This window comes from Pterocles gutturalis, unplaced genomic scaffold, assembly GCF_000699245.1.
Source record: "Pterocles gutturalis isolate BGI_N339 unplaced genomic scaffold, ASM69924v1 scaffold38662, whole genome shotgun sequence".
Lineage (NCBI taxonomy): Eukaryota > Metazoa > Chordata > Aves > Pterocliformes > Pteroclidae > Pterocles > Pterocles gutturalis.
The window spans coordinates 7,541-31,174 of record NW_010111543.1 but is presented as its reverse complement, the minus strand read 5'-3'; the positions used below and the strand labels follow the sequence as shown (position 1 = coordinate 31,174).

Below are 23,634 nucleotides of genomic sequence, written 5' to 3'. Positions count from 1 at the left end.
TCATCCAGGCCATCAATAAAGATGTTAAAACTCTTTTTCTTCCTACTTTGCAGAAATACTTCAGAGTGTTTTCACTTTGTGAGTTTTTTGAAAGATCTTTGGAAACTTTTACTTTACTGGTATCTTGAGTGTACCTAGATACAAGCTGGGTGAAGGGGTCTAGATTTCACTGCATTTGGTTTAGAATCTGTTTTGAAATTCTTGTTGTCATGCAGACATTTATGGTCTGTATCCTAAATTATAAGACCCGGACTGCCAAAAAGCAGTCCTCATTTTGACTCTTAATTTGAGGAGAAAAATAGAGAAGGTATTCCAAAAGATATATAGCCATGTTACACAAAACAAAGAAAATAAAAGCACAGATTTTCCCTGAGAATTATTTTTAAAAACATGTAGAAAAGAGAGAGAAATATTTATTGGAAGGAATATTCAGGTATTAAATGCTGCTGATGAGTCTCATGGGTTTTGACTCTGGTCCTTTTGTCCACTTTCAGGCACCTCGGTCAGATTTGCTTTCTGGTGATGCAGTAATTCCCTTACCAGGAAGCATTACTGATGAGACTAAACTGGGAATTGCAGAGAGGCAAGGGGGGAATATTAGTCACCTCAATTACAGTTCCCATGAAGTGGTGTGATAGCATTTCAAAACTCAAGTTCCTATGTGTTCCTTTTATCCATGAGAAGCCAACATTGGCAGTAGAGACTTCTTGAGGGAAAAAATAATACAGATAGATATTTTCCACAAGAAAAAGAAAACAAACTGTATCTTTTCTGTAAGCCTAATAGGCTATGTTTTTTCCTCTCATTCTTTGTCTAGGTTCTGTGTGTACCACTCGGATTAAGACAGGGGTGGGCTATCCACAGCTAAGTGCTGTTATTGAGTGTGCAGACTCAGCACATGGCTTGAAAGGACATATCATCTCTGTAAGTAAATATCATCTACTCTCAGATTCCCACTGTGCAAATCGTTGTGGAATAGGAGAATCAAACAGTCCAGTACCCTGCGTGTTAAAGGCTATCCTTCCATCACCTCCAGCTGACCCCTCTGCTAGCTCCTAGGGTGATCAGTGGAGATTTAAATGTAAATAAACCAACTCCATCTAATGTTTAAAAAGATTTGGGCACCTCACTTTTGTGCCTTTGGAAAGCTGTGTCTTGCTCCCTGCATACAGTAAGCTGCTATGTGAACAGACTAGGAAGCTTGATAGTGTTTTCTCATTGAAGCAAACAGTAATTCCCATGAAAGATTTCTGAAAAATGAGTAAAATGTAAACATGGCTTTTGCCAGAGAGTGGGACTGAGGGGCAGGCAGTAGAGGGGAGCACAAAGTAAAACAGTATGAGCCCATCCGTACTCTAGTAGCTGGATTGATTCAGATCCCATCCTCACAGAGCTCTCTGTACAGGGGCAGGAGTGTTTCAGAGGTGGCTCTGTTGAGCACAGCTAGCACATGAGCCAGTTCATTCTCCCAAGGCTCTGGGGAAGTAAAGAGCCTGTGGAGAAAAAAAGAGCATGTATCTGTATTGCGTGCTAATGGCAGCTTCCACTCTACATTCAAGGCCAGGTTCACCTCACACAGAAAAAGTAAATCTAATCACGGTGTCAGACTGAGCTAGTCTGAAGCCTACAGCACCCAAAGGTCCTGTGTGCTTAGGCACGCCCAGCCAGTCAGTGTGCCTCTGACTGGGTCAGGCTTGCACTGTCTCTGAGGCAACTGGTCATCAGGACGGCATAGGGGCTACCCAGTGTGCTGTGCTTACAGGTACCATCACAGCCTACAGTCTCCCTCTGCAGCCCTAGAAGAGACCACACACTGAATTTTAGGTCTACTGGAAAGCCCTCATTTGTTTGACCCCGTTGTGACTAGTATCCATGTGAGGAAGAGGGTGTGTTGTGTTGTTGAGAAAGGAGAGAACAAACTGGATGGGCAAATGGCTTGACTGTATTTCTTGGAGCTGTGGGTATAACGGAGCAGGAAAACATGTATGTTTAGATCTCTCTTGCTCTTTATTGTTAATGCATATGTATTCCCTCTTCCCATGGCTCCCCTATGTGAATTCTTCAGAAAAAAAGAAAAGCAGTCTGTGATTTTATGTCTTGGGCAGTATTACAAATGTTTATGTCTATAGCAGACAGCAGAACATGTGTGCAATAGACCATGAAAGACTGATTCATTACAATGAAGGCTGGGTAACTATAGGTGTCATCCTAGCAGTGGTGTTCAGAGACCCATCCTAGTTTTGCAATAATAATTTTTCTGCTAGCAACCCTCAGAAGAATGTTATTATCCTGATTTTACAAGAAAACAGGGGGTGTGTATTTAGACTGTTGAAAAATGAGCCAATTCTATACTATTGCTCCTCTCCTTTCCTGCTTTGGCGATGGATCAATTCCTAACCTGCTCAGGTCATGCTGGCTTCAGTGAGCCCATGTCTGTAAACCCCCTGGCCACTACAGGGGGAGTATAGTAGGGCAATTTAATACCTGTCTGCTGCAATGTCTGGGCCAAGAGAATTACCTTCAGCTGTAACTGGGGTCTCTAAAACCACTGCAACTCAGTTCTGTCATCCAAACTAAAAAAAATGAAGCAAGAATGAGGATATTATGCCTGAATTCTTCAGCATTCAGATAGGTATTGGTGTGTTTCTTGGGGAAAGAAAAGGCTGGACTGTGTGGTCATTGCCAGAGCTCTGGCAAGAGTATCACAAAAGAGGGGTGTCCTCTTGAAGGAAAAACACCATGTGGGAGCAAGGCCAAGTATTTAAGTATATAATTGGGGTCTAGGGGCATCAAGTATACATGACATCCCTCAAAATGTCTCACTACTGTCATCATGTAGATTCAGGAAGAACCACGTGCTGCCTGAGCCCAAAGAGACCTCTACAGGCAGAGTATTACCACGGCTATCTATGTCAATTCGGCAAGAGAAAATATATCCAGCGGCTTTTTGTTATATTGATAGGGAAGTAGCAGGAAAGATGTGAAAAGATTGAAAGCCTACCAGCTATCTTCATGTAGGTTATAGCTGATGGTGTGATACGCGTTAGTCCCTTGGGGCACTTTCTTGCATCCACCTCTGTCTTGTCCAGTACCTTGAATTCACTCATTCACTCACTTCTGTCTTGTCCAGTACCACTGAATTGCTTTGTTACATTGGCTCCGCTTCCGTATGAAGGGAAAGAAGTCCCACTCACGGAATGAGAACGTGATGGTGCTGAGCACAGTACAGGCACTGCAAGGAACACAGCACTCTTGAAGCTCGTTCTGCAGTAGCTCTGCTAGGATGGCACCACAAACTGGGATTTTAAACGTTTGTATTACTGAAGTGATCATGTATGATTTTTGGAGTTGATACGTTGACAAAGAAGGTGACAATTTTTAGGCTAGCATGATAGTCCAAGTGGACGCCTGGTGTCTCTCTAGAGTCACACAGAGAAGGGGGAGGTGAAACTGTACTGGTTACTTTCCTCATGCTAAATTATCTTCAAGACTCAAAGCTTACCTCAGAAATGAATCTTTCATGACTCACTGAAAGAAGAGAGGAAACTCTGTCTAAGGTACAGACACCATTTCTGTCCTGTGCTATTTGTCTGGGAGCCAATAGTCTCAATTTTCATTCTCGCTAATCCATTGGCCTTGAGAAAGTGCAGCAGTGAGTTATGGTGGCGGGGCCATTTAGCAGGAGAGCTCCTTCAGAAACGCCCTACTGGAGATAAAGTTTCTGTTTCTTGTGGGTCAGAGAACTACCCTGCTGGCTAGAGAGGCAGGCACGTATTCTAGTAAGCCAGCAATGTGGGAAATGGAAAGCAGCCTTGCATGTGTCCTCTCTCAATTCCCCCGTTACCCTGCCTGGGTGATGGGCCACCAGCGTTCAGTGAAAAGGATGACTAAGGGGTTCTTCACCCAGCTACTGCTGTACCATCTCTTCCTCCACACAGAACTCTTTCCACACAGAAATATGCCCAGCATATGTAGTTCAGAATAAAGCACCGTATGTATTGTTTCTACTGCTGTATATGCCACATACTTTATATATCTTCTGCATAATAAATAGCTCTGTTTGCTGATACTGTAGGAAGGGCTGGGCATACAGTTTATTATAAAGGTTGCTTGAAAGATACAAATCATAGTTATCAACATATTGTAAGTTGCATATAATATTAAATGTTCAGCCAGTTCATACTGGTTTTCCATATGGTATTTCTTTTCCTCAGGCTACATTTTGTTGTAAAATGGTTTATCTGTTCTGAGAACAAGACTGGGGAAAATAACATTATTTTAGCCATGTTAAAATAATTCTGTTGACTGGAAAGCTGTTTTCCCCTCTCCTTCAGTTTAGGACCTCTACAAGCCCCATGGCCACCTTTTCCAGTAGGCTTACTTCAGAATAATGCCAGTTCTCCTGAATTCACAGAGGGATTTGTACAGTTGCATTTCCCAAGGGCTCTGAGGTAGAGGCTGAGCCTGCAACAAAGCCCTGTGACTGAAGCCCAGCAGTTCTAAAGTCATGTTGAGTCCAGAGCCAGGCCCCTGTTGGGACAAGCTGAACTGCAAGGGGAGGCTTCCCAAACAGTGCAGCAGAAGCACAGTCTTATTTTCTAAACAGAGCGCTTCATTTTTTTCACATGGAATGAAGTGGTTTAATGCATATAGCTTTGTTATACAGCATCTTCTGGCATAACTGCTTAATATGTCCCCTTTTTGTTTCCCTTGCTGTGAATCATTAAATTTACCTGCTTATGTGAAGTGGAGACATCTACAGATAAAGAAGTGCTGTGAATCATCATAATCAGTTCCTTTTATCTTAAATGGTAGCTCATGAGCTTTTGGGAAAGTCTCTTAATCTGATCAGCATTTTGTAATTTGGTGACATTCAAGGTGGTATTTTTTGAAGCCGATGATTAATGATTACACACTAAGGCCCCCATCCCCATGGTACTTCTGAAAGCATAAACCCTCCATCACTGCCACTACCAGGTTAATTATAAAAGTCAGACTCTGAGCCACCCAGCAAGAACAGACTAAAGCCCATCTACCAGGGAGCATTCATAGCCAGCCTGTCTCACTCAGATGGTAAGAGTCAGGCAAATTCCTGACACTACTCTTTGAAGATTATTAGACCCCTCTTTCTGCCACAGCTCTTCCTCCCCTGGCACATGCACACACACACTCACACCCTCCTCCAGGCTCTGATAGACTTGTCAGAGGGAAAGAATTGCACAAGCAGAGCCCTTAACAGGAGAGAGATTCATCTGTCAGCCCAGCACTCCTTTCTGGAGTTGACAGCAAGAGCATCTAGCTCAACAAAAGGCATAATGTGCTAGAGGTTATCAGCAAATGGAATAAAAGCCTTTAAAGTTCTGCCAGGCACTGTTTGCAGTGGGATGCCGTTTGAAAAGCCACTTCTTTTGGATCCACCTGCTCAGCTTGTGTCCGAATCCTTTTTTGTGCACAGTGAGGTTCTAACACTCAGCACCACTGCCAGCTACCTGTGAAAGCCAGCTCTAAAATGGCTGATGGGTGGGGGTGTCTGACTGTGCTCAGCCACAGGTCATACACAGGCATGTATTTCTGCCCACGGGGAGGGGAAACAAAATGAAGTAACCATACAGTCTGGGCAGTAGCTTCAAAAGCAGAAAAGCTGTTGGTAGTCTGCAACAGACCCTGATCATCAAAGGAATGGGGAGCCCTCTTGGTACAATGACTGTGTAGAGTAGAAGGATCTTTCATCTGATGCTCAGACCTTTATAAAACCTAAAGAACCATAGCACATGATGAGTTCTGCTATGTGCCATCTCTTTTTTACAGCCCTATCACACATACATAGTTCCTCCCCTCAGCTGAAACCCCCTCATCAGCCATTTCTTTGCTCTGCACCGAAACTGAAACTCACAGGTCTAAAGATCGTGAAGTTCTGTTTCATTACCAAACCCATAGTCAACAGCGAGGAGTATGATGAGAGAATAATTTTCACTTACCAAAGATGAGATTACCCAATTTGCTTAGAGATTATCAGATCAAAATCCAATGTAGCTGATGGTATATTTCCTTACCCCTCCCACTGTGACCTTTTAATGTATTGTAAACTGCTGAGAAAGTTATTTTAAATGTCTTTGGTGGTTTAAGGTAGGGGTTTGTGGTACCTCTGCATCACACAGCCTTTCATTAAAATGGCAGGGAGTGATTCAGCTCATCAGAGGAGGTCTTGTTTTCCAGTTTCTGGGATTTAGGAAACTGCAGTCAGGAATTTCCATTGCTGGTGTTTATCAGTACACTATATGGCAAAGTAAATGAGCCTAAAGAAGAAAAGCTATAGAAAGGATAACATGAATTCCCTAAAAAATAAGCCAAGATGATGTATAACCAGTGGTGCACAGCCAGCTCTTGACACCCTGTTCGGGAGCAGGGCCCATTCTGCAGCAGGTCACAGAGCACCAGTGCTGACTAGGTCCCTGCACGAGCTCACTGCCACTCACTGCCGTCTTTTCTTCATGCAGGATGGAGGATGCAGCTGCCCAGGAGATGTCGCCAAAGCATTTGGTAAGGACAGTGCGTAGTGCCACCTGTGATACCCCGCCTATCTTCAGAACCATCAGCAGCGATGCAGGGGTCAATTTGACCCTGCATGTGTAATCAGCAGTACATTACATTCATCCCAGTGGGTGACTCCAGTGAAATTAATACACCAGACCTCAATTTGTTCTTTGGACAAGGCAGTCCAAATTCTGCATCACAAAAAGTACAGTGGTCAAAGTCCTATTTAGAAACCATCTGCCAGAGTGTATGAGATACAGCTACAGGGACAGTAATACAAAGAAAACTGGTAAGGGTGTCTTCAGAGTAGGGTTCAAAAATGCCTGTAACATTGCTAGATCTGGCTGACTTGGGCCTTGAATGGACAAAGAGCTGGTGGAATGTGTGTTGGACAGAAAAACAAAATAAAAAGGCAGACCAAATCCCTGGAGATGTTCTTGGGATCAGCTGTCTGCTTGAAAAGATGAGATTTTGTTTATATTGTATCCCCTAGAGCTGAGCGTATGTCTAAAACATCTAAGTTAATAATTAACAGATTTTGCACTCATGCCAGTAGCTTCAGTGAGTTGCACTAGCTCTTGCTGATAGAACAGAAAATTTAATCTGTGAGTATTTTCTATTGGGCATGAAAGTTACATTAGTGTGGGGGGTCAAGGTCAGGATTGTCACTTAGCCATAACCTTGTTGCAGCAGCGTATGTAAACCAGGTGCTAAATGCATCCTGGGATGACAGGCCATTTAAAGACATTCCCCTACCCCTCCAAAATGCCAGACCCTTTGGAGATGTCACAGCAGGGTAATACCTGGAATACAAGTGGGGCAGCACAGTCTTTCATTGGGATTTCAGGGTGGTATGATACAAGAGACAGGACATTATGATACAGCATGTCTACTTGGCAGGAAGCTTTGCAAGTATGCAAAGTAAGGGCAGGCCTAAACTCAGATTACAGACCTGCCAAGAAAAACTGTGGGCCTCCTGGAAAGGTTGAAACCAAAATCTCTCTTCTACGTTTGCAGACAGCTCCTGGTTTTAGACAGGTCAGATGACAAGGAAGACTTAATTAGAGAATTTTAAGCACAGCCATGGAGTGATTGCTACCACCAGGGAATGTGGTCAGTCACAGGATTTCACAGCACCATTGTGTTACCCACTGGGTGATGTGACGTGGGGAAAAGATACTTCCAGTTGGGAGATTCTGACATAGCTGAACAGTGGAATCCACCCTCTTTGACAACAAGATTGTGTTAAAAAAAATACCGGACCTCTCCTCAGCCCAGCCCACTCTGACATCATGCCGCCTGCAGTGAGGCCTTTGTTCTGCCTGACTTTCGCTGGCTCCTCTGCTTCCCATCAGCGTTGTTGTTGGGAGTTTGTGAACTAGGATTGCGATGTCACTGCATTCCCAGCTGCCTGCGCAGAAACCTGGCCCATGGAAAAGATCTTTCTTCAACAAGAGCATTTCCAGAAGTTAGAACAGGAAGCAACTTCCAAGTGTTTAAAATGTTTTCCTTTGTGATATTTATAGTAAGTCTGAAGGGTCCTTGTAGTCTCTTTGGGCTAACTGAACAGAAACTTGCTTGAAACCTGTGAAAGAGTAGATTCTGGCCTTGCTGATTGTCAGGAGGTGCTGGGATTCACAGTGATACGTGTTTGAAGGCTACCAAAGGTTGTCCCAGACAGAGGAGCATCAGAAAGCTGAGATTATACAGGCAGTGGCTCTGCTCTGACAGTAAGCCAGGCAGTCTGACCTGTGTGTCACAGGTACCGGGCTGGAACTGATAGAGATTACCCCAAGGCAGTAAATTTACCTATTTGGTTATGTATAATTGACGTAGACACGCTGTGGACATCTGATCAGCTGGAGCTGGGTGTGCATTTGTCAAAGGTGGGTACCAAAATAAGCTTCTAGATAATGTTATTGCTGTCAGTGTTTATTGAATGCTATTGAGGTGACTGGCTGTGTGAGCCATGTAGGAGGTAGTCTCTATGCCCAGCATTTACAAGCCAAAGCCTTGATTCTGAGTTGTCTAGCACAGACCTCTGGGCTTGCAGAGAGCCTCTTAGGGGGAGGAGTTACATAAATCCATGGGATAGCAGAGGCTGGGTCCTAAAACACACAGATGTCCAGTTTCACCTGGAGATGGAGGCCTGGACAAAGCATGGGCAAGAGACCCCAAGATGACTTCTGGTTAAAGTGATGAAACTGTCTCCTTTTGGTGGATCCTTGTAAAGTCTTCATGAAAGGGATGTTGAGGTGTTCATTCCATGGTCTCAAGTTGCTCCAGGGGAGGTTTAGGCTGGATATTAGGAAAAAATTCTTCACTGAAAGAGTGCTCAGGCATTGGAACAGGCTTCCCAGGGCAGTAGTGGAGTCACCATCCCTGGAGGGGTTCAAGAAACGTGTAGATGTGGTGCTTCGGGACATGGTTTAGTGGGTTAGGTGGTGTTGGGTTGACACTTGGACTTGATGATTCTTGAGGTCTTTTCCAACCTTAATGATTCTATGATTCTAAAGCAGTGACAAAGCAGCGATTTGAATCATAAGAAGTTTGAGGGAGTCCCTGATATGAAGCTAGCATTGACAAATGGCTAAAGATGTGACTGAAGGAGGCAAGATCATGGGAACAGGAGGAATAGAGTGGATTGAGTGCAAGTGAAGAATTGTCAAGAATCATGAAGATGCTGAGAAGCTTTACAAGTGAAAGGTGACACCATTGACTGGTGTCAGGAGTGAAAAGCAGATTGGGCGTTTTGACAGAAAGGAAACAAGGTAGAAGCCTATGTAAAAAGGCAAGAAACAGAGAGGCACTGGTATGAATTTGGTAAGCTGAAGGTGTCACTGCCATCTGGGTGCTGGAGATAATAATGGAAAAGCTACAGGTTGATCAGGAAGAAAGGAGGTGTTTTGATGCAAGAATGAGAGAAAGCATGAAGGAACTTTGTATTGGGCTCTCAGATGGTTCACATAACTGCACCCTTGGAAAGGCTGATAACATGAACATACTTCTCAGAATGCCCCAGGGAGGCACTACTGTCTCCTTTTTAAAAATGAGAACTCAGAGCACAGAAATACTAAGTTCAGTTGCCTGAGGTCACATATATTTTTGTGACACAGCCAGGAACAGAATGTGCCTTTTGAATCCTACGCCAGCATCTTTAACACAATACTGCTGTTCCGTACAGCAGTGGTGAGAAGAGATGCGGGAGCAGGGAAGGAAAAGGAAGGAAAAATCATGTGGAAAAGTCAACTGAGGACATATCCTGGTTCAGAAATATACCTGATAGATCATACTGGCTTTTTTTTTTTTTCCTGTTTTCAATAGCTGTGTGTGTATACCTACTGTTGAAAAGGCTCGCTGGCTCAGCTGGAACACAGGTGAATGTTGATTCCAAGGCCAGCTGTGGTCCAGGGAAACTTATGCTGCATCTGGCTGGAGGGCTGCCCAGGCTACAAATCCAGGCTGGCCCCAGCTGAATTTGTGCAGAGCCAATCTGGTTATCAGGAACTTGTATTATCAGACGTACAAAAGACATCTGAGAGACTCCATCCAGATCCAGCAGAACTGTGTGAGTGCTGCAAGATTGGGCTGGCGTCAGCACACATATTCTATAATGGCTTGAAAGAGAAGGCACTGTGAAATGTGAATGAGCAAAATCAGCCCAGATACAGTGTAGGCCTCAAGGGGGAAGTCAGTGCGTTGAAGTGGCATTGTATAGAAACAGGATAAATCTAGTAATCTCTAGGTAAGCTCCTGTGATGCTTGGACGCAGTGTACCCTCTCACATCCTGTATTGTCTAGGGGGTTGCTGCCGGGTGTTCCCTGTCCGCCCCAGCCTAAAATGAAGGCGTGCTGTCTATATGTGTTTGAAAATGAAAGACCACAGCTGGGTGTTGCAAACATCACCAATGCCCCTGATCATAAAAAAAAGAACATGCATAAGTAAAGCAAGACCATGCTAACTACAGCTTCCTGGTTGGATGCTAACTGGTAGAAAAAGAGTGGAACTGACTTGAAACTTCCAGGCATCTTTGCAACACTGAAGCAGGGTGGAAAGTTCTGGAGAGCATTGGGAAAGTGTATCTAATATGGGCTTCTCATTCCTGGAGCTGCAGAGCAGTAAACATGTGTCATTCCAATGTTTAGACGTGCTGCATCTGCTGTAACATACCTCCTCTCTTTTGGAAGAGCTTGATAAATTATGTTGTAGTTCGCAAAAGTTACTCAAGTTGGATGAGTTTCAATCCTGTAATTCAAACATATTTGCTTTCCTCCCAAAATACGCAGTCAAAAGAAAAATAATAAATAGATACTTAAGTGCACAGGAACCAAAATTTTGTGATTTTGAAGTGTAGATTTCATGTGACTGTTTTGCATTAATAATTTGGAGGCTGTGAGACCCAGAACCAGAGACAGGACTGGAACTGGGGATCAGGGGATAGCATTGACAAGGCAAAGAGTTCAGAGCATCCTTTGCCAGGCCTTGGACTTGTTTAAACACCCTCTTTGAAACCTAGGCCTCGAATCCATCCCTCCTTCCTCATGTTGTTTTCTTCCACCCATGAAGAAAGCATCAACTAGATTTCCCAGGGTACTTATTTTTTGCAAAGGTGGAGCAAGATTGTGCTGGGTAACAACAGGAGCTCCCCACCAGTAATTGACAATGTCTTAAAGGATGAGCGTTCCTTTCGTTTTTGGCAGGTTAACAGTAGTGTCAGACGTGAGTCAAACTGAGGCTTTAAAACTCAGACATCTGAAACACGAGAGCTCAAGGAAAATCTACCAGGTAGCAGGACACCTGAATGGGTACCTGGCTGTACACATTGCTTCTGCAGTGCTCAGCAGTTTTGCAGAAGCCTCCTTTTTAATATCCCTTTATAACGGACATACTGTTCCTTTCAAACAACAACCAAGCAAAGGGAGCAGAGGGTGCTCTGCTCCCAGGCATTGCTGGTAGGTCTGCTCTTTGGCAAAGGGCTGGAGGGAGGGACCTGGCTTTTATAAATCAGCATACACTCCACAGTTGTCATGTGTTCTAAGATAATATTCCCAAATTCAGGTTTGTCTACAGAACTCAGCAGAAGCTGAGCAGATTTTATAATGATTTCACTTACTCTTCAGATTTCAAGGTCCGGTGCTATTGTTTGGACAGTAACAGAGATCAGAGCAAATCCTAATGCCAAACTTACTTAGCCTGAGATCTCCCCAAAGTTCGGACGTGTTCATAACAGGGCGGGGTTAGTTCAGGCTCATCTGCTTTCTTTGAAGTGAGGTTTATAGCCCTGTTCTTTTGCCAGTTCTGTGAAGAAGCTGGGCAGAACGGAGGTCTGTTCTGACACATACACACTGAAGAAGCAGTCTGAACAGGAGAATCCTTTGTTTCAGGGATGGGTCACCACAGGCCATAAAAGTAGTACTAAAAGCCAAACTTTTCCAAGCAAGACTAGATATGCCAAAATATCACAGGAGGAGCTGTTGGTGGAATAGTTCCAGTCCAGCTGGAAATATTGGAAATCACAGTAGAAAATCAAGAGTGATTCCAAAAACTTTCTTCCTGATCTTACTCCCACTGGAACTGATTTCATGGTTTGCAAAGCCAGAGGAGATGGACAGACTGAACAGGCATGACTGAGTATTCAGTGTTGTTATTCAGTATGTGGAACATATTTAGGAGTTGTAGCTATTGGTTAGACCTCCTTTGTGGTGCATGCTGAGAACTCTTGGCCCAGAGTTTTCAGCAACAGGAACCAAATGCAGACCCATCCAGATCTCTTTGACAAGGCATCACCCAGACCTAACACCAAACACATATGGCTGATGGACTTCAAAAATCCATAATTGCATTTAAAAATCTGCTTGTTTTATATCAGTGTTGGGAGGAATACCTTACATTTGTGAGTATGCCTTCCTTCACAGTACGTTCCCACTCACAGCTTGTAGCCTAGAAAGGTCTTGAAGGAGGCTCTGTCCTCTCCTCTGCAGAGCATTGAGCTCAACAGGTCCCAGCCCTGTGATTAGGGCTTCTGAGTAGTTCAGTCACAACAGTAGTTAATAAGGAACTGTGCTGAGATACTATTGCGAAGTAAAGGGTTAAAACTGAATTTGAAAATAAAATGTGGGGTGGAGCAGAGTAATCTATATCTTTGTTATCACAACAGAAAAGGATTCTGTCCGTTTAAAATACCAGAGAAATACAATTCAGCACATGTCAGTTCTTCAGTAAAGCATTTCTTCCAAGTTTGCTCTGTCTATTACAGGAGGGGACTCTCTGTACCAAACTATTTAGGGCTGGGTATTGTTTTTGGAGGCTGCTGTGTTCTTGCTTTGTCTTTCACCCTTTCCTCCCTTCCCTGCTTTCTTATGTGTCCCTTTGCTGATCACAGGAGCCGGTGCTGATTTTGTCATGCTTGGAGGAATGTTTGCAGGCCATGACCAGTGTGCGGGAGAGATTATGGAAAAGAATGGCAAGAAGGTGAAACTCTTCTATGGAATGAGCTCTGATACAGCCATGAAGAAGCATGCAGGAGGAGTTGCTGAATACAGGTATGAATTCCACACAGGAGCAATTGCAGTGAGACAATCATACAGTAACTTCTGGAGCAGAATTGTGCAAAAGGCATCTGTTGGAAACAGGCCTGTGCCTCTATTCCTGTTTAGGAAGCTGTTAAAGCAGCAGATCTGAGGGAGGGATGACATCAAGCAGGAGGCAGGGAGAAGGAGCGGGGAGTGGCTGGCTGAGAGCAACCATGTTCACTGGATTGCAGCCAGTGCAGTGTGCTGTCACTGCAGCACTAGCTGCATGGTCTGGGAAGTCATTAGGCGCTGTTCTGACTTATGGGTCTGTGGGGATGTGTATGAATTAAATGCTGGAACTTGGCATACCAGGCTGCAGTTTCTGGCACTCTGCTTGTCCAGGTTGGGTGTCCTGTTGGTGTATGGGTTCCTGGCTGGCCCACATGCTCCCTTCTGTTTGCAAAAGTGGGGGCCCGGTGAATTGAAAAAGCTCAGCTGGGGTTTCTGCGGTATAGAGTTTGAGTAAAACTAATGAGGGCCCAGGACCTCCAAAGCACTCTCAGTCACAGGTGGTGGCCCCAAGACTCCCTCCTGCATTTGTTGGGCAGCCTTCTCATGCAGCAGAATCCTGCTGTACGGATTTCTCTGGAGCACCAGAGTAGCCCCAAGTCATGCAGTATGTGGGAACTTGGGTTTTGAGATAAAATCCTCAGAGGAGAGGAAAGGAAGACAGGCTTTGCAAAGGAATCTTTTGTCCATTGCTATTTTACTCCAGAAAGTGCTGGGAATTTTGACTTTTTAAAAAGCAGATTACTCCAGAAGATCTCTGGGTCTTTTGTCTTCTGAGTGGTAGGTATAGCCACTGCCCTTAGACAATATGTTCCTTGCATACTTCATTAGATAATGTTGCCTGTCTTACAGTATACACTGGTTTATTGAGGGGTTCCTTTTGGTTCTTCTCCTCTGCTGAGGTAGATTCAGGCTCTGGTCCCATCTGGTAAACTGCTGTTTGTAAGAGTCTCAGAGCCAGTGACCTTACCTGCTGTTCAGACATTCAAGATTGATGGGTTAGGTTGACCTTGTCTGCTACAACTACTCCAGCAGTCTAGATAGACCCTTTCAATTCCTTATGGGCAATGCTACACAAATTCTGTTTGATCCATAGCTGTATTCTAATTTGCATCCTGATTTTAGAGTCCCCTGGGGATCAAGTTCTGAAACCTTCTCAGCAACAAGAGAGCAGAAGCACAATCTGAAACTTTTAGTCCCTGTTGAGATACTGCCTTTTTGTGCCACTAATAGGTGATATAGAATGACTGCCCCCAGCCTACTGCTAGCAACAACAAAAATTAACACTGTAAGCCTTGGCTGTTAACTGTGAAGGAGTTGATTCTCATCTTGTTCACATTGCAGCCATGATGCAGAGCTGGCTACCCATACCAGCCTTGGCCTTGGTCTTGCTTGGCCTGTCCCAGCATGAGCGTCACTGTGGTTTAAAAACTGGAAGTGTTAGTTATCCAGCACTATAAATGTGCTGAGCATTGAAGGACAATCAGAAACAGGGCAAGGCTTTGCTTTGAATTACTCGTCAAGGAAAAGTTACAGGAAATTTAGTCACTTACTAGTTTAGCTTATGGCAAACTTGAACCAAGTGGGTTCTATGTCAGTGTTTTAAATGCTGGATACCCCAAACAGGTCAAGGCAGTGCGGTTTCTTTATATGTATTTAAAAATCCCAGCTGTAAGCCTGTATCAGTGACTCCAATAAGCTCTTTTGTCTTGAAAAGAGCCTGAGCATTCACAATGTTTTATTCAAGCAGTGGGGAGCTCAGTGTACTCAGCTCCCTGCAGTATCAGACTACTTGTCACTTAACTTCATCTTCTCAAAATGACACATTTCGGCTGGAGAACCTCCAGCAAACAGCATTGACAGGTAGGGTGAGATGGCTGTAGCAGGGATTTACTTTATGTTGTGAGAATAATTGTTTTTGTAATGAATATATCAAGTTGATCCCATTTAATGTTGTATGAAATCTGTGTACCTGGTTTCATTACTTTTATGTCATTTATATATTGGTTTATTTTTGCATTTTTACCTCCTTCCACGAGGAGTATGATCAGAGCTGGGAATTTCTGAAAGGCAATTATTAAGTTTCTTTCATGGGAGAAAACAAGGCAAGCAGGAGCAGAGACCTCACGCAGTATAGCTCAGTTAGAGCCAATTTGCTTCTGTTAACCCTTCTGAGACTTCACAGGTTTGGTGTGAACGCTGCAGTTCTACTGTGGTCACTCAGCAATTCACAGCTGCTACTAAGTTGGGTTTTATCACTTTATACAAACTGTAGGGTGGAATTTGGGCCACAGAGACAGAAGAGCACCAGCAGCTGGCTGCTGCTTACCATCTTTTTCTGTATCCCAAATGACAGCCTGGAAGTCCTGCGCTTCACCCCATCACCTTCTTCACTCCACCTACCCTGCCAGGATTCCCACCCACCGTGCTCATCCCTCCGTGCCAGCAGCAGGCTTGAGCTGGCTGGGAGCTACGGGGTGCACCACAGATTGGACCCTCTGCTAAACTCTGAAGTGAATAGTTTTCTCTTTCTATTCACTGTTCAGTTGCTGGTGGAAGATACTGAGTCTCTGCTGAGAGCATCCGAGTACCTTTCCCAGCTGTAAGGAGCCCCAATTGCTCTGTCTTCACCTTTCTTTTCTGAGAAAGGGTTAGTTTCTGGTCATAACTCCGGGAGAAATGTCAGAGCTGCAAATCCCTCAGCAGTTTCTGCTGACTTGCTTATGCAGCTCTCTGCCAAGTGTTCCAGCTTTTGTGACACCCCTTGTAATCCATGCATGGCCTGTGTGCAGGCATTTGTTGCTCGCAAAACAGTCTCAACTTGGAGATTTTTTACTAAAATGTCTCTCCTCCATCCTAAGCACCATATTAAAGGGGTTAACATCACAGTTTGGTTATACACCCGTCCCAGAGCCCACCCTTGGAGCAGACTACAGCAGTATATAGTGCAAGAACCTGTGCATACCCTTACTGAAATTCCACCCACTCTCCCCTGGGAACCAGATGACAGGACTCATCAGCATGGTCTGGGTGACATCTGTTACAAACTCTGCCCCTTTACCCTGGGGACTAGAGAGTTGGGGTTAACTTTAACGCAGACAGAATACATACTCATCAGAAACTTCACCTCCTCATCCCCATGGACAAGACTACGGAGGTTAGTGTCACAGCAATCTGAGCACATGCTTATTACAGACTTCACACATTGCTTCTGTAAAACACATAACCAAGAAAGCCCCAACAGTTTGAATATATACCTATTACAAACTCCACCCCTCGCCCCTGTGGACTCCTATCAGGGTTAACATCACAATAATCTGAATACTTGCTACGAATTTTAGGACTTGGCCCTTCAAAAAAAAACCCCAAACCAAGAACATAATGGCAGTTCAAGTTATTCACTGTGCTTTAGCTTTTGTACAAGCAAAAATTAACACCGCTGTTGAAGGTACCAAAAGGGTCATGAGTTCAGTAGCTGTAGGGCTTAATTTACATCCAGTATGGGGTGGGGGGGAGTAGGGCGGTGAACAGCATCCACATGCTGCAGCATGGGCATTTCCCCATTTGGGAAGTAGGGCGATACACCAGATAGCTTCGCTGTCTTGGGGCTTGCTCCACAGCCATAATGTTAGCTAAGCTTTGACGTGTATGCTGTACTTGCAGTTGCTTAACTTGCAGCTCTAGATTTCTGTCCCCCTTACATCCTATACTCCTCCTTTTCCTTCTGGAACATTCATTATTCCCAGTATGTAGGGTGGGAGCATGGAGAATTTTCAGCCCTTTTTGACTTTTTTCCAAGGATGAACATAAGACTGGACTCTCAGCATTTTCTGTGGAGCTAATCTCACACCTCTCTTCCAGCATGCTTCCCCCAATACAGTATCTATAGGTTACTCCTTCATCATCCCACCAGTTTATCAGCTGATACTAGAGGAGCAGTAAGAACCATCTAGCTGTCAGAGTTTCGGTGCTGCAATGTAAGGTGTTCACCACTTCTGTAGGTTTTGGTCTCCAAAAGTGGCATCCTACAAGTTCCAGCTTCCTCACACCATCATAACCACTGCAGGGGCATCTCCCAGGGGCAGTGGCTATAAGTGTCCCAAATTTCTGTAATTTGGCTCTGAAAAGAAAGGACAGCTGAACATTCACTCTCTTGGGAGCAATGTTGCCATCTCTGCAGTTCTGCAGAACCACGGTAACCGGGGCTGCCTTTCTTTGCAATCAGCTCTCTGCTACCAGAACCCTGCATCTTACGCCCCACATGATACTCAAGCATAAATTAACACAGCACTCATGTTTGAACTGATGGGACCCTTATGCAAAAATTAATTGGACTCTCATGCATGAACTGAACAGGCAAGTCATGCATGACTGCAGTAAACCCTGCTCTGCAGAGCACTTCAGATGGCAGGATCTGGTAGGCAAAATTCACACAGGTTTCCCCAAATCCCAGGCATACACTTTCTCACAGTCTCACGGGAAGCTCCCCAGAGGCTGAGCTGAACCTCTGGACTTTGGCCATGCTCACCTCCAGCAGTCAAACACCAAGCTGCAGAGTGGCAGCATGACTACTTTTGTGTTGTTTCGTGGGCCAGGCCTTCTCTTCCTGCTGGCACTGGAGCAGTGTGAAAAAAAACCTGTGAACTCCCACCAGCACAGGCCAGACAACACACCGCTGAGCCCCGTGCAGGCTGCCTGATGGCAGTGGCACATACATTTTCCATTGGCCACTTATTACAGGGTTTATTTAAGAGTTTCAAGAAAGAGTCAATTACTCATCAGCTGTAGGGAGATTGATCATAGTTCCTTGTTGACATGGCATATTAACGCTTCTCCTTTATTGTGTCCCTAGGGCTTTGACCTCCCATTTAAGCTAACAGAATGAAATACAGCCAGACTCACACTGAAGTACCTCCACACAGCCGCTCTTGCTGCTGTTAATGATTTGCAAGTGGCACCTCCAAACAGGCATGGCCTTTCTTTCTTGCATTATCCCCTAGACAACTTGTTTAAGGGAGATGTAAATAAAGCCATGTTTACAACACTGCTAGCTCCCTGCCTTGATTTCTGCCTCCAGTTTGTAGGGGAGAAGGAGGGCAATGCCCCCTCCCCTGTGCGTTTCTCTTAGACCCCCCTTCCCCAGGCCTGCCCCTCCAAAGGAGCCAGCGCGTCGTGCAGAACAAGCTTGCTCTAAAGCCCAGGGAGACCAGCTGGTGACTGGGGAACTCGGCTGCGGGAGGAATTGCTGAGCATGAGGCTGGAGAAAGCTGAAGGGGAAGGAGTGGAAGTTATTTGCCTGGATTCTTCCATCGTGTAACTCTTCAGATGTGCTTTTGGGAACAGTGCAGTCTGTGCTGGCATGCACAGGCCTTTTTGCCTGGCTCTGAACTGTGCTAGCTCACTTTTTAGCTTCAGGGGACAGCTCTGCAGCAGGTTTCCATAACAGGTTTCCCACTCCATCTCTGTGGGCTCTGGAGAATCAGGCTGGTAGGAGACAGCCGGAGCATTTCCATCTGCGTCTGGTCAGTGATGTGGGACAGAGCCCAGGGGCTGTGGAGCCTCTGTAGGGCTGTGCTGAGTGGTGCCTCCTGATAACCAGCTCCAAGATTTCTGTCAGTTGCCTGAGCCTGGCCGTTCCTTGTACTTTAAAGCTTGCAACTCTCAAGATTAAATTTACCTTTCAAAAAACCTGGAAGCTTCACATGTTTGTGGGCAGATGGTAGAGGGGAGGAAGGGGCAGATCTGTAAATACACTTGGGGGATATTGGGGCATTTACAAGATTTGTCTGCTTCTAGTTCCCAGTACTGGTGGTGTCTGGAGTTGAGACATTTCAGTGCTTGAGAGCACCAAGCAGCAACAGACAAGCAAGAAATAAAGCTGGGGGAGTGGTTGTAAACTGCTGCATACAGAGTATTAAGCTCCACTTTGCTTCAGTAAACACACTATTATGTTTTTCATCTAGCCATAAATGCAGTAACCGATCTCTTCTCCAGGGCTTCGGAGGGCAAAACTGTGGAGGTACCGTACAGAGGGGACGTGGAACTCACCATCCTGGACATCCTCGGGGGGCTGCGCTCCACCTGCACCTATGTGGGAGCTGCCAGACTCAAAGAACTGAGCAAGAGAACAACGTTTATCCGGGTCACCCAGCAGCACAGCCAGGTCTTCTCTTAGCTCAGGGCTGGGGGGCTGGAGAGAGAGGGGTGGGGGGGAGCAGCAGGAAGGGCTGCTATTTTGTTTTGCTTTCTCCTCCATGTTGTGTCGGTGGCAAACTCTCTCCTCTCTCAGAATGGCAGAGTCATCCGAGGGGCTATGGCAAGGATTTGGAAGGGGAAGGTTCTGCTATTAACATGGTGCCATTGGTTCAAAATGCAATAGCCTCATCTGTTATTATTGTGCCTCTTTAATATTTTAGTCAACAATTCTTCACCTGTTTTTTTCCCCCTCTGAAAAGCAGCTGCTGAAACCTCAGCTAACAAGGAATTGTACAGACAAGGCTGTTAACGCCTGCACACATTCCCTTTTTTAAGACTGACCAGTGAGCTACCACCGCTTCTGGCAGTTCACCCTGCAGAAATTGCAGGCTGGGAGAGAAAAAGATGTAAGGAATTGCATGGAGAGATCAAAATTCAAGTTCTCTTAATCTTTGTTCTGGCGAAAGAATGGATGTTTGTGGCATGGCTGCCAGCCTGCAGAATGTCAAAGGTGGCTGGTGGACGAGGCCTGGCTACTAGGGACTTCTTACTGTGATGATAAAAATGCCAGACCTCTTCCACTCCTAGCTCACAGGGCTGCTACTGTCGTTCTTGATTCAATCTCCCTATTCAATGGACTTGCTTCTTCAGAGGAGCTGGCTTGGAATGTAGCAAACCCGTGCTGTCCCCCTGTCCCCACCTGTGGAGATTACTCAGGAGAGACTGGCTCAGAGCTTGCCTGCTTTTTCGTGCATGCAGTTACTGAATTACTTGCGCTCCTGCTTTCACCTGTGAACAGATTTTTAAGACACTGAAACTCAGCAACAGTAACCCCACCAAAGGGAGGTTTCTCCGCAGCCTGTCCTGTTCATATCCATTTAGCAAAGACATAAAAATGCTGTGACGTGCATTGTCTGTGGCCAGGTGCATGAGGCTTGAGGGAGCAAATTAACCTCTGGTTATTTGGTACCCGTCCTCTGCAGTCCTTGACACCACGTAAAGCAAAAGCGAGTTTTTGGCAGAGTAGCCTGATGGCAAGACACTGGTAAGCTGAGATGGAGTGAAAACATTTGCTCTAAAGGCAGTAATGAATATTTAAGACTCTGGGTAACTCTTTAATAAAGTGTAATGGCCCACTAATTAATTGATAAATCACAATGAAGTTTCTTTGGAAATACACATTGCATCCACATGAAGACCACAGTAGCTTGTTATGATAAATGATGTAAAAGTGAGCACCAATGAATTAATAATGCTCGGCCACTTACTTTCAGGTGCTGCTGAGATCCTAACACAGCTGATGTTACTTCAGAGCCTTACCTTCCCCTCCTGTAGATATCTGTAGAAAGAGGCAGGCTTCCTTTGAAAGGCAAAAGAATGATCTGTAGGAAGAGGAATAGCAAAGAGAATACCTAGAATTAAACTCATGCGGGACTGCTCCAAATGCCATGTGCAAGGACTGGTACAATTGACCATGCCGAGGAGAAAATCTAGGCCACAGGCTGATAGCTGGTGATTCTGGAGTGCATTGTGCACATTAGGAAAAAGCACAGAATATCTTCTGTGTAGCCTATTTTAAATGTCTTCCATTTAACATGTGGGACATAGTTCTTAATTGTGGTATGACCAGGAGGTCACCGTTCCTTTAGTGACATGATGCAAAGGCAGGGGTACAAAGGCAAGAGAACACCTCTGTCAGGAGTGGGGTTAGACCCTCATGGCGCTGGCCTGGCCACAGACCTGTCTCCACGCTCGTGCCTTCATACGTGGGAAGTGCAGCAGCCTGCTGCTCTCATGCCCACTCTCGCTAGCACTTCCCGACTTTTTTTCAGCTACATTTCTAAATGGAATTTAAGAAATACATATACATATGAAATATTTATATTTGTAAACATTTTTTAAAAACAATCATACGCACAATGAACAGAGCAGCTCGATGACATGTTTTCCGAACAGTTTCTTTTCCAAAGGGCAGTGGCTGAGGGCAAGCGGCAGCTGCCTCTCTGCAGGTGTGTCAGGTGTGGAGCCTCCTCCCTGGCCAGGCTGCACACTTACCCAGCCAGCCTGGCCTGGGGATGCTCCTGCAGCCAGTTTTCTTCCCCTTTCACACATACCGCCCACCTTTCACACATACCTCTGACGGACCAGGGACTAATAGGAAAGGATGGGGACAAGCTAATCTGAAGTTGTCCCCCAAATTCTCCAGGCTCTGAATGACACTGGCACTGAGAATAGGCACTGATAAAGCTTTGACTTAGGGTCTTTGCTTTTCTAAATAGCAGCTCTTAACATCATTTTGATAAACATGCATGTTATTTATTTCATTTTCTCCTTCTCTCCAAAGTGAGTAGGAGAGAGAAACTGGCTGCAGAAAGGCTGAACTGGTGGCATGTCTGTGTCTCACCCAATGTTATATGTGACTTCTGTTCAAGGATAACCCTCTGACACTGTACGTATCCAGCTCTCAGGCTGGAAAATGGAAAAAAAGAGGAGCTTGAGCCCTCCTGTAACACCCAGTCCTATGCTCTAGCAGTTGCTCATATCTTGATTTAGCCCCAGGTTCTGTGCCCTGCTCAAGCCGCTGCCACTCTCACAAGGAACCAGGGCAGAGAGGGAGCCGAGGGCTCACTCCACCTGCTGGAATGGTCCGAGCAGAGACCTCAACCACTGACGAAAACCACATGCCATTTGTGGATCTACCTCACCTGCCCATTCAACCAGGTGCTATGTTACTTGGTGTCCTTCTGTGGGAAATGAAATTCGTAAGTGCTTTGGGAGTGATTTGTCCTAACTGGGTCATCTTTATCCCACCACCCCAACCCCATCCTGTCTAGAGGAACACTGTGAGGGTGATAAACCTGTGCTGTAGGCCAAGGCATACCTGCTTCCCCAGCCAGGCAATTGTTGAGCAGCCAAGAGGAATGCGGAGGTTCTGCCTGTGCAGCGGTTAAGTTTAACATACCAAAGACCTACAAGCAGGGATGCTGAAAAGGGCAGCGTTACATCCTTAAAGCAATCCCTGCTGACCATGTCCATCTCTGGCTTCTTGAAACATGAGGACACCTAGAACCCCCTTGTTGGCACAGCCAGCTCACCCCTGATGGCCGTGGGGCAGGGGCTTTGGCTGTGCGCCTCTGGGCAGCTTTCGTCTCGGGGTGAATGTAGGATGGGCCCCCCCTGTAAATAAGAAGTTGTAAGCGGGAGCAGGAGGAGCCTCTGCTTCCGTTTGGTGGAGCTTTTCCTGTACAAAGTGTGCCTGCATCTTCCTTTCAGCTAGTCAGTTTTCCTACACAGGGAAAAAAGGATGGAGGTGAGCAACACTGCTGCAACTAGCCAAGCCCCACTGCACTGGGACTGGGGCTGGTGTGTTCCAGTCACAGACAGGGTGGGAGTCTGACGCCTTTTCTGAACCGAGCGCTCCCTGGTTTATACCTATGGAGCCACACTGTCTTGAACAGACTTGCTTGCTACCGCTTTCTGCCAGCGTAAGTGGTGTCTGTCCATCGCCTCCCACGCCTCCACCCGGGGATGTTGCTTTTTAGTTGCTGGTATGAGGTGTACACCAGATGTTCTTTGTTGGAGCCAGGCGGGCTTTTCCAACCAGTGCCAGGTTTGGCCTTGCTTGTGTAGGAGAGGATTAAAAAAAAATAAAAAGCCAAGGCACAGGAAGAGCAGTTTGCCTCCTGCAGCAGCCAAGGCCGGCAGGTAGGAGAGGGCAGAGCCCTTCCTGTGGGCTGGGAGCTGCCCGGGGATGGAGGGGCTGAAGCATGAAGCATATCTGGGTTAGATGCTGGCACAGCTCTGCGCCCCTAAACACAGCATGGGCCACCCCACCCCGCAGCCTTTGCTTTGCTCATGGTCATCCAGACGGTTAAGCAAGCCCTCCCCTGCATTTACTTGACAGAATGTTTACTCGTTGAAGCTTTCATACATAAATAAATAATTCAAAGGCTAAAACTCCTTGGTGTTGCCTGCGTAACTGTGAAGCACTTCCATGTAATTGGCCAAAAAGAGCCGATGAGCATTTGATGTTTTCCTGGGGAGGACGAGTGCTGCTGCCTCCCCTCTGCTGTACCAACCGTGCGCAATGCCGCCGGCGCATGTGGCACAAGCATTTCAAGTGTTAAAAAGTTGTGAATGGAAAGTTTTCGTTGTGTACTAAAGAGCTTCACTCTTGATGGTCTGGAGAGCATTTTATGGCCGTGGATGGGTATGTGCATGTTTCCGCGTTGTCACAAATAAAAACAAACATTCTAAACTGTGTTGGGGGGGGAAGAAATTAAATTGGGCAAATAACTTCCCTAGGAGAGCTCTCTCCCGTTC

The 23,634-nt window shown here is 45.6% G+C and overlaps 1 protein-coding gene across 1 annotated transcript; it reads left to right on the top strand.

Annotated features, from left to right (window-relative positions):
- The first annotated feature begins 817 nt into the window (after positions 1-817).
- On the top strand, positions 818-19,567 carry LOC104461994 (GMP reductase 1-like). The gene is made up of 4 exons (XM_010073762.1): positions 818-924; positions 6,498-6,540; positions 12,918-13,077; positions 19,111-19,567. Exons 3-4 carry the CDS (start codon positions 12,938-12,940, stop codon positions 19,289-19,291), a joined length of 321 nt encoding a protein of 106 aa, XP_010072064.1. The 5' UTR covers positions 818-924; positions 6,498-6,540; positions 12,918-12,937; the 3' UTR covers positions 19,292-19,567.
- The last annotated feature ends 4,067 nt before the right edge of the window (positions 19,568-23,634 follow it).

Excerpts from the sequence above, each read along its gene's own strand:
- LOC104461994 (XM_010073762.1), top strand. The coding sequence starts at position 12,938 with ATGCTTGGAGGAATGTTTGCAGGCCATGACCAGTGTGCGGGAGAGATT. Across the intron at positions 13,078-19,110 it reads GGAGGAGTTGCTGAATACAG|GGCTTCGGAGGGCAAAACTG; the intron begins GTATGAATTCCA and ends TCTCTTCTCCAG.